The sequence below is a fragment of the Zeus faber genome (genome assembly GCF_960531495.2).
Source record: "Zeus faber genome assembly, chromosome: 13".
NCBI classification, from domain to species: Eukaryota; Metazoa; Chordata; class Actinopteri; order Zeiformes; family Zeidae; genus Zeus; species Zeus faber.
Genome location: NC_137198.1, coordinates 5,689,810 through 5,700,870, shown reverse-complemented (window position 1 = coordinate 5,700,870; position 11,061 = coordinate 5,689,810). Strand labels below are relative to the sequence as shown.

Sequence of the window (11,061 nt, the reverse complement as noted above, 5' to 3'; positions counted from 1 at the left end):
TCTCTCTTTCTCCTTCTCTCCCTCTCTCTCTCTCTCTCTGTCCCTCTCCCCCCCTCCTCCCCTCTCTCTCACCCTCTCCCTCTCTCCCTCTCCCCCTCTCGCTCTCACTCTCTCTCCCCCTCTCCCTCTTCCTCTCCCTCTTTCTCCCTCTCTCCCTCCCCTCCCCTCTCTCTCCCCCCTCTCGCTCCCCCCCCCTCTCCCTCTCTATCCCCCCCCCCCCCCTCTCTCACTGTTGATTCACAGTATTAGAAGACGCACATTCCGAGTCACTATAGTTAAACCACACAACAACAAACGAAGCAAATTAAATACATCGAATAGAATCAGTCGTCAAATGAAAACAAACAGAAGAAAGTCCAGACGACAGATGAAACGTAAAAAGACGTGAGACGCTTGAAAACCACCTTTGCGTCCTGGAAAGGACACGGCTTAAAGGACAATGGATAAAAGCCTTTTTATGTTTGTTTTGTTTTTTTGAATCAGGGCACATCAACTTAAAACACAACATGAACGTGAACGTTTATTACATTTCACACATCTGGCACAGCCGCGCGGCCCGAAGCCGCACCCTCTTTTGGGCGTTTTGTACTTTCCTCCTTCTGGGCCGCTGCACGTGCATCAATATCATCTTTTGTCCCGCTGTGTCGTTTCATATCCTGGCTGCGCTGCAATCTCCCCCTTGGGGACAAATAAAGCTGTTGAGCTGAGTTGAGAAGTATATCACCGCACAGGGTTCCTTCCTTCCTTCCTTCCTTCCTTCCTTCCTTCCTTCCTCGTTCTGCAACACCTTTGTCGCCTCTTTTTTTCCCCCGTTTAACCCCCCCCCCCCCCCCCCGCCCCCACCAGTAGCACCTTGTATTCTCCCTGGAGTTTACTTCCCGGCGTTTTTTGGACGCCTGCTCTTCCTGTTGTAGGTTTGTCGGGCAGGTTTATTTCGACAGGACATTTCACACATTTTGGGGACTTCATGACGCATCGCATAAGGCATGAAGGGCGTTTCACGAAAAGCAAAGAAGAATAAAAGCGTCAAAACAGTTATAAAATGCGATAATAAAATCTCAGGTATAAAATGTTAAAGTGCAGTTTAAACCAGAAGCCCGAACCCAACGAGAGACTCAGAAGAGAGAAGTATTTTTATGAAGCGATGACAACATTACAGTACATCAATGACATTACAGATGCCAATTATATTTGTTCATGTAGATGCCTCCCAAATGCCTTCCTCCCCACTCATCTTCCATTTTCAGGTATTGACTCGGGTGGATAAAGCCTGTGAGTTATTTATGGACGTGGGCGGCGCATGATTCACGGCACCGACGCACGCAACGTGACTTTAAATCCTTTGACGCGAAAATGATTATCTAAATTAAAATTGTGTTTTCAGAGGTTTTAGGCAGGGAGCCCGAAATCATCTCTGGGGCCGGTTTTCCAGTGGCTGCTCCGCACAGACAACAAATGTTGTTGTTTGTTGTTGAGCTTCCTGGAGAGAGAAAAAATACAACTTTAGATTGCATAAAGGAAGGGGGACGGAGACAAAGGTCTGGATCCTTATAAAGCGTATGAACCGCGAGTGCAGTTTGGGTTTGATATCCTACAACTTAACGGGAGACTAAATTACGCAATATTTAGTGACGTACGTCTTCGGTGACTGGTTGAACACATGGGCCAATGAAGCACCGGTAACCGCCATACTTAAAAACATGTTTAAAATGTTAACAATAACCGACAAAGTGCTTCATTAAAAGTAAACCCGTCACCCTAACTTACCTACTTACTTACAAAATTAAATCTACGTGAAAAATAAACCGCGTCCCACCACCCAACCTCAATGTGGACGCGGCGGGCTGGGAGCGACCGACGCTCACGACAGGTTCGTCAGTGCGACCCAGCCAGGTCGCATTTAAATACACTGGATATTTTTTGTTTTGTTGGGGGGTTTTTTTGTGTTGTTTTTTTCCCCCAGATGTTTTGAGCTGTGCAGTGTAATGGTGTTGTTGTGATAACATGCTTTATCACCGTCACAGCCACAGAAACGAAATGTGAAAACTCTGTTCACCTACCGGCACAAAGCCCATGGCCCACTTCCACCGCGAGCACTGTCCTCTCAGTTCTGTGTGTGTCTGTGTATTTGTGTGTGTGTGTGTGTGTGTGTGTGTATTTGTGTGTGTGTGTGTGTGTGTGTGTGTGTGCTTGCTCCTCTTCCTCTCATTCCATTACTTCTTCCTCTCTCTCTCTCTCTCTCTCTCTCTCTCTCTCTCCCACCATTACATTTCCCAGTTTCACTCCCGGATTGAATTGCGTTTCCTCCCCTCGTGTTCATTTCAATGAAATGGATCCGATGCAGTTCCGTGGTGTTCGGGCACTTTTAGGTTCGTTTTAAGTTGATTTCGGTTTCAATTTGGCGGCGATCCGGAGGGAAACGTCTCCTCTTCTTAAGCAGATTTAGCATGCTTTTCTTTTTTTTTTTTCAACAGTTGCAACAATGGTTGTTAATCTGGTTGCCCGTGGCAACTGGGCAACCGATATTATGGAGCCCTGGCTTTATATTCGTAAGCGTCATTGCACATGGTAGATAGCAGATTTTAAGCAAAGGACACCAGACCGATCAATTGTCACGTTTTGCGGGGCATGTACCCGGACCCTGCTTTTGTGTCGCTGCGGGCGACGCGGTCGTGGTGACGTCTCTCCGTCTACATCTAATCGAAATTGATTTTGGTCTGTGACAAAAGCACTAATGATCTCAATCCAGTTATCTGTGCCGGAGCTGAACCGCCGCGTCCCCACCTGTCGGTAGCGCGCCGCTCGCGCGCCTCGAAAATCGTCTTTTAGCCGGTCTGGAGTTTAAAAGGGTAAAAGTTAGACTGACTTCTATGTACAGATGTTGAAATCTTAACTTATTTAACCACCAGTGCATTTGCATCTTACCTTAATTTAATTCATTCAAAGGCATCCATTAAGAAATCTTCACTCACTCCTTTAATTAATTTCCCCGCGCTCTTATTTTGGTGTGACTCCAGCTGCGAAGCTTTTCTACAACCGCCTTTGTCCCCCGGGGAGGAGGGGGCGCGGTACACAAGGGTCCCCGCTCCTCAGCTTTCCACTCGTTTCAGCGGCTTCTCCGGCAGAACGGGGAGGTTCTCCTCGCCGCCGCCGCCGCCTCGGAAACCCCTTTTTTTTTTTTTTTTTTTTTCTCTCTCTCTCTCGGATGGAGGCCTTGAAGCTGCTGTTGCCTAGCAACCCCCCCTGGCCCAGCATTAGTCGGCGCGGAGAGGAGGACCCTTGGACGCCGTCGGCAGTTAAGATGACTGAGTTGGAAATCAGAGGGAGGAATCAAACAGGGAGGAATGTTGTAAATCAAAGCTTTCACGGCCTTGGAGGGGGGCTCACATTAGATCTCGAGGTGCTTGAAATGAAGAGCTCGTTATGTATTTGTATTTGCAAGATATGAGGACGGCATGGAAACGGTTCACGGGGAAGGGGGGCGGTGGGGGGTTGGTTCATGGGGGTATGTACGCATTCACGTTCCACTTCTCCGTGGCGGTGGCGGTGGTGGAGATCCATTTCGGAGACAACGCTGCCGCTCCGACACCGCCCCCTCCTGCGACGCGGAGCCATCTTTGGATCAATCTGGCGCCGGCGTCCAGCGTCCAGCGACGCCGGCGATGACTCAAGGAGCGGTGCGAAAAAAAATAAAAAAAATAAAAATGTCACTCTCCCCGGATCGACGTCATCGACACTCGTCCTCCTGTCCGTCCAATCTGTCCACTTGTCAACCAGTTCTCAGCGAGTCGGTCGCTCAATTTTTGCAGTGTCGTTATCGGCGTCGGCGTCGCTCCTGAGCCCTGTACGGCGCTTACTGGCGTGATACATGATATTGCACGGTGCCATCTCGATAAAGGCCTCGAGTGTCTTGGATTGTTGTTCTTTTTTTTTTTTTTTTCGGTACCCACACATTCCTCTCACAATTAACTGTATTTGCGACTCCCGGCACGATGTCCACCGATAGCCCGCTACAGCCCCGCGCGTAACAAGTGTTTTCAACACCGTGTGCCCCTTGTGGAATTCCTTCATGTAGTGGACAACATTGATTACCAGGGCCGAGGAAAAAAAACAGATGAATGGAAAGCGATTATAACGGTCCCCGTGCTTCGGTCTGTCTGGCATTTCCTCCAGGTCGAGCACGCCTGGAATCAATACGTCGGTCTTGAAGGAAATCTTCGCAGCGGGTTCATCCAAAGTGGAAATCCATCACATTATTTTGTCGAAAACGTCACACTTTTACGCCCTCCGGCACAGACGACGGGGGTTGTAAACACCGGTTTTATTGTAGACAGTGGGCTAGCTGGAATTAGCCCAGGAGCAGATTGAACATGTCATGACACGGGCTCCTCTCCTGCGTGTGTGCGGGGATGGGGGCTTTAACCTGCTGCTCGTCAGACCGACCAAGGAGCAACAGGCGTGCAGCCGCCCTGATCCCAATCACCAAGACCCAGGTCAGGTGTGGCTGCTCCCGACGCCGTCCCAACACCACACACGCCATTCAATGTATTTGCGTTATGCACGTGCTCCTCTACATGCTGCTTCCATTGCTGGTGGCGGGGTCCGCCATTCCCGGCGAGAACGCAAAAAGCGGGAAAATCAATCCTGCCAGGTCGGCATTCATCCGTCGGAATTTGTCGGCTGTGCAACGTGTAATGCATCAGTGTAATGCATCAGAGCATCTAGTGGGAGTGGAATTGTTGTTCAGAGATAGATTACAACTGTGAGCAGTAAATCGGTGTCTTTGTGAATCAGTATCAGTTCTCCTGACGTGTCCACGTGATGTGTAGCTGACGCAGGCAGTATGGAAGAATAAAATTGGGAATAAAATTCTAACATTCAGTACTTCCATACCTGATTCAAAATCCATAATTGGACTATAGAGGTATTTCTACTTTCCTTGAGTTTCTCTATTTCAGGGCACTTTTACTACAATAGTAAATAGGTTTTTTTTCAAGTGGAAAAAAAACGCTTAAGAAAACAATGTTTTCTCACGGAATGTACACTCGGGTACACAGTAGGATATGAATACCTGGTCGACCATATCTCCACTCCGTCTGCAGGTGGTCCGGGACCAGATCTCCCACTGCACGGTGAAGCTCCGTCAGACCACGGGGCTGATGGAGTACTGTCTGGAGGTCATCAAGGAGAATGACCCCAGCGGCTTCCTGCAGGTCCGTGACAATACAGCTCAATTCACACATGTGCCTTTGAGACACAACGCATGATTAAAATAAACAAATAAAAACATTTGAATATAACAAAAATACATATAAAATATATTAAAAAAAAATGCTGCCTCCAGATCTCGGACGCCCTGATCCGGCGGGTCCACATGACGGAGAGCCAGTGGGGGAAGGGGACTCTCACCCCACGCATGACCAGCGACTTCGACCTGACGCTGGACAGCGGACCCCTCCTGCAGACCATCCACCAGCTGGACTTTGTTCAGATGAAAGGTGAGAGGTCAAAGCCTTGGCTTTGTCTTTTCTTAGACTGAAATGTGTGTGTGAGAATGTTGGGTTATAAATATAATATTGATTCTGGTATTAATGCTTAAATACCAATGACATCCCTTTAGTCCAGCCCTGGGTGGAACGCTCCATAGGCGCCGTTACTAGTGAAGACTGTATTCTGACAATATACAGGAATGAACATTTTTACTGTTTACAAATAAGACCAATGTTCTCAATATTAAAATACTTACCCTTTAGCTGAGTTGAAACTTGTCATTTGTCCAAAGTAACCTATTAAACTACGTTCTAAGTGACTGTGAGTAGAACCCCTGGTCTATCACATTTTAAAGTACAAAAAAAGAAAGAAGCAAGTACTTCTATCCATATCCACTCCTGTGTCTTCACACCAACCACTTATTTGACTGGTGACAACTGACAAACGTGACCAGAGAACGGCGAGTGAAATATTTACTCTGTGGTTTCACATCAAGTTCGAGTTGAAGTTCATCACTGAACTCGGTAACGATTCCGAACGTTTTTAGGAAACGCGAGGATGGAAAACAAATTCTAAACGCCTTGGTGATGAATTTTGTAGGTGGGAACCTATAAATCAAAAGACGGAAGCAGGTCCTCCTATGCATCGGGGTGTGTGCATGCGTGCGTGCGTGTGTGCGTGCGTGTACGTGCCTCTCCTCTATCTCGGAGTGACGCTCAGCGCTCCCCTCCCGCAGTCCCCGCCGCTCCCATGCTCCAGCTGGAGGAGTGCTGCACCCAGAACAACAGTGCCACGCTGTCATGGAAACAGCCTCCGCTCTCCACCGTGGCCGTGGACGGGTACATCCTGGAGCTGGACGACGGCGGCGGAGGACAGTTCAGGGTGCGTTTTCCCCCTCCGCCTCTTTCTTCCGCCCGGCTGAGGCGTCTCATTTCACCGCGGCCGTACGGTAATTTGCATTGGTCATGTTCGGCGGACGATGTTTGCCGCGGAGTGACGGGCGCGCGGCCGCCAGGACGAGAGGTTCCCGGGGGGTGGGGTGGTGGTGGGACGGGGGGGTCCCCAGCAAATCGATTTACGGTTCACCGTCACCGTTATTATGTCAGTACCCTCCGAGATTGCGCGATCATGACTGTTTGGGCCCTGGTTTCACCGTCTCGACCGTCTCGAAATCACAACCTCACAATAAAGATCTTCTCCGATTTTGAACATATCAAAATGGGCGTCCGCGCACTCGTATCAAAATTGACGGCCCTCGTCGTGACGAAACGGGGTCGCATTTCACTTCTTCTGCAGCCCCGCGCGTCAGCGCACTGCGCCCGGGCGTCCTGCCCTGGACCCGGGATGCGGCTGCTTGCGAGGGCGGGACACAGTTGATTTATTTGAAGTAAAACCCTCGCCGGAGTTGTAACCCCTCGTTGCATTTGCATTTAGATTGCAAACACAAACATGTAATGCGTGACGGATGCGGTGGAGGTAACAGCAACCGTTTCACCTTTTACACGACCCCCCCCACGCTTGTCTCCAGCAAAGACTCCTTCAGTCGCTGCCGGGGGGAGACGGCAGCGCCGTTCGGAACAAACGTCAAAGCAGGGCATTGTCACCGAACTCCCTCTGTGTGTGTGTGTGTGTGTGTGTGTGTGCACGCGCGCGTGTGCGTGCGTGCAAGGGGGGGCTGTAGTTCACCTTGGAGCGGGGTCGTGTGACTCTGCGGGGCACTGAGAGGCTCTGACTCGGAGCAGGAGCTGTGGTGCAGCTTTCAGGGGGTTGATCCCACGGGAAGTGTGGTCTTGGATCGAAGCCCCCCCCCCCAGCGGTGTAACCCGTGCCCCTCGGACCCTCCCCCGCCCTCCCTTTAGCGAGGAGCTCTGCTTTGTTAGAGCGGCAACCCCAAGCAAGGCATATCATGTCAGGGAGGGGGGGGGTCCACGACGGCGTTCCGTTAAAGAGCCCCCTTCTCCTTCAGAATTTATCCAGGAACTTAAACCTTTTTTTTTTTTCCATCTCTGCCCTCACCGCCAGAGTCACGCTTTTCATTGAGGACACGTCCTGACCGTCGGCTGATCGGTTCTTTATAGTCCAGCAAAAGGCACGATAACGTGAACAATAAGAACGGTGGGACGCGCAAAAAAAACACGAGAAGGACCCAATAGAACAGCAAAACAATAATAAAAACTCAAATCTTTCCACGCACACTATCTGGCCATAACAAACGTGAGAAGGTGCATACTTACTGCATGAAGGATAGAGGAAGAGTACGTACAGCATTTGTACCTATACCCCACTTTGCCCTCGGGAACCTTTACCTCCGTCCAGCAGAGGGTCAGAACGCCCCGAGATCCACCGTCACCTCCCCAGGCTGCAGCAAGCCACCGATAATCTGAGCGCGGCGTGCGGAGCGCGTCCCCTCCTTTTGGTCGGAAAGGGGGCGTTTGGCTTTTGAGTGCGACCTTCACTTGACCTTCTGGCCAAGTAGGTCGGGACACCGAGCTCGCCAACGCGTCGTGCGGCCGCCTCGTTCTGCGCCTATAATCGGGGATTCTGTGCCAAACTGCCGCGCGGCGCGGTGCCTTTTTGATCTTTCCGCCGCGGGCCCGGCCCGCCGCTCCGACGGGCGTCGCCCCGAGAAACGCGGCCCCGCCAGCATCCAATCGAAGCGAACGACTCGCCACTGTGAATCACCGACGCCTCGCGGCAAAGGTCTCCAACCAAACGCTATTTGTCGCCGTTGTTTTTATGCGAAGGTTTCGCCCGGCCGCGCCGTTTCATGTAAATGTCCGTCTTTGTTCTTTAACGGCTTTCAACCGCTCCGAACTGGAATTGCCTCGGTCTGACTCAGGGGGGGGGGGGGGGGATCGCCCAGCGGCACCGTGCGGCGCGTGAGGAGTGGACCCCCCCCCCCCCCCTCGGCGTCTATTTGCGGCGCGCGGTGCGCGCCACACTTTGTCGTCGCCGTTGTTATGACGCCCAGTGTGGCGGCCCCCTGCCCCGCCTTGTCCGCTCGGCGTGGTGAGCGCGGCGCGGGCGGGGGTTTCTGAGAGGCCGTGTCCCTGTGTCTCCCACGCAGGAGGTGTACGTGGGGACGGAGACCATCTGCACGGTGGACGGGCTCCACTTCAACAGCACCTACAGGTCCAGGGTGAAGGCCTTCAACGCCAGCGGAGTGGGCCAGTACAGCAAGACGCTGATCATGCAGACCTCTGAGAGTACGTGACGCGGATCCTCCGCCCCCCCCCCCCCCCCCCCCCGCCCCCGCACCACCCCCGCCTCCAGTCCCCAATGCTTTAGGTTTGATGTCGGGGAGGGGGGGGGGGGGACTCCACCCCGAAACAGAACTCACAGCTTTAAATTCCGCTGATCCTAGACGGTCGTTTTGCAGGACGAGCTGCTTTTTGGAGTCAAGGTCCAGACACCTTGGATACAGTCCGCCCTCCCAGCGAGGACTACGTACGGATCCCTGCTGCCGCGCCCCTCTGGCGTCCGTGTCTGACGTGGCATCGCTCTTCGACCGTGGAGGACAGGCGGCGTGCTCTCACTTCGGAGCCCTCTGATCCGCAAGCCGCCAGACCTCCCCCCCAAAGCAAAGACTTTTGTTTGGGCGCGGCGGAGCTCCTCGTATTTGGCTCCGCGAGCCGGGGATTTGGCTCCGCACCGCGCTGAACGCGTCTTCGGATCAGCCGTCTGGGAGGGTTGGAACAGTACATCGCCGTCGGGGCGCAGCTTTTTTCCTTTCTTTTTTTTTTTAACCGTAAATTGAACGTTGGAAGTTGAGAACGGGCTTTCGATTTGATTTCCCGGTCCCTGGGGGCCACGACGGAGGCTCGCCTCTCCCCGCCTGGCGTTAAAATCTGTTCAAACCTCAACCTCAGCGAAGCGGCGGGAGAGAGCGGGTCCCCCCCCCCCCCCCCCCCAAACGCGTCAGGGTGTGAGCTCTGTTTCGGGGTGCGCTTGGGGAATGTTAAAGGTACACTTCATGATAGGCCATGTCAGGTTCTCTGCGACGCTCCCACCCACCTGCTTTCCCCCCCTTCGTGACAAGCCGCTGTCCAGACAGGGAAGCTTGCTTAGCGCCAGTGGACCCCCAACCGCTGTTAAACACCATCCACCAATCATTAGCTGAATGCACGTTATTTTGGTGAAGAAGGCAAACCAAAAGGATTTCATCCTTCACCTCCGCCGACGTCGCCCTTTTACCGTCGCCGGGTTCCCGTAGAAACGCCCAAGAGGGAGTCCGTCGCCCTCCGACCGTTTCGGAAACGTCCGCCTGCAGCCTCCTGCGCCGGGCGCTTCCGCTGGGACCCGCTGCGGGGCGCCCGGGAGACCAGACGAGGACGCCCCCCCCCCCCCCCCCCCCCCGATTCTGCCTTCTTTGAAATGTACGCTCTTTTTCCCGCGCTTTCCGGAGATTTCTCCCTTGGCCGGGACGGGGGAAATCTCCAGCGTGGTTGTGTTTTTTTGTTTTTTTTGGTGGGGGAGGCCGACTCCTCCTCCTCCTCTTCCGGAGCCACTGATTTGAACCAGCTTCCCTGATCTGCTCTGCTTCTACCCCCCTACCCCTCCGCGTTGCCTCCATCCTTACCTCCTCCTCCTCCTCCTCCTCACTGCTTTCCCTTCCTGTTTCCTGTTTCTCCTCCTTACCTCCCTCACTCTCCCTCTCCCTCTCTCTCTGTCGACCTACCTCCCTCTACCTTTCCCCCATCTCTCTCCCTCCCCTCCTTCTCCGCCCCACTCATCCCACCTTTCAGCTGGACTGCCGCCATGCGACATGCAGTCTTTGGGCTCAGGTATGGACGGACCTCTCCTCTCGCTGCTGATCGTCTCCTCTGCCCTCATCCCCTCATCCTCTCCTCCTCCCCCTCGCTTTGTTAAGGAGAAACCCCTTCACCCCGAGGAGTGGGGCAGCTTCCTCGTCCGTGGGCTGCGGTTAATCATTTCTTGAGACGAGGTTTCCCGCTAATATCTCTTTATTTCCTCCGGGAAATAAAGAGGCGCGTGATGAAAGTTTGGGGCAGGCCCGCTGTGCGGAGAACGGCGAGAGCCTCTTGTACCGGAGCCCATGAATAATAGAAGACAGCACTCCTCGGTTCTCCCCGCGCTCCCTTGTGCACAATTGATGTTTATTTTATAATGTCTTCTGGATCTGGGTCAAATATTATCTGTTAAAAATTCTCATTGTCGTGTTTTTTGGTAGCGCAACACAATACGATGAGCGCGACTCAATAATACAATAATACTCATTCAGGTGAATGATTTGTGGGTTTCTTTTGTAGAATTTAATCCGTCAAGTTGTAGACTTGTACTTTGTTACTTTAACGGTTTTAAAGAAATTAATGTGTTTTAAATTAATTGGATTAATCCATTTTTTGTTTTAGTGTACAAAGCCAAAACAAGGTTTTGTGTAGGTTATCTATTTGGAAATTATTTCCAAAAAGACTTTTGACCCAGGTCCATTTTTCATAATTTAAGTGTTTAGTATTTAACTTAATTTATTATTTAATTGTAGTAAATTTAAGAATATTTAAAGTGACGTTAAGCTTTACATTCTAACACATGTGGTCGTTAAAGTCACCC

The 11,061-nt window shown here is 52.0% G+C and overlaps 1 protein-coding gene across 9 annotated transcripts in view; it reads left to right on the top strand.

The window, feature by feature from the left end:
• Positions 1 to 11,061, top strand: part of trim9 (tripartite motif containing 9) — a gene marked incomplete at its 5' end in the record, with an annotated part of 36,417 nt that overhangs the window by 21,960 nt on the left and 3,396 nt on the right. For 5 of the 9 annotated variants that reach the window (XM_080011732.1, XM_080011729.1, XM_080011730.1 and 2 more), the window contains 4 exons: positions 5,103 to 5,213; positions 5,345 to 5,498; positions 6,227 to 6,372; positions 8,558 to 8,696. In XM_080011732.1, coding sequence (XP_079867858.1) covers positions 5,103 to 5,213; positions 5,345 to 5,498; positions 6,227 to 6,372; positions 8,558 to 8,696 — 550 coding nt within the window. Of the gene's footprint in view, positions 1 to 5,102; positions 5,214 to 5,344; positions 5,499 to 6,226; positions 6,373 to 8,557; positions 8,697 to 10,235; positions 10,275 to 11,061 lie in introns of all 9 variants that reach the window. The other 4 variants (XM_080011734.1, XM_080011733.1, XM_080011731.1 and 1 more) reach the window with 2 other exon arrangements.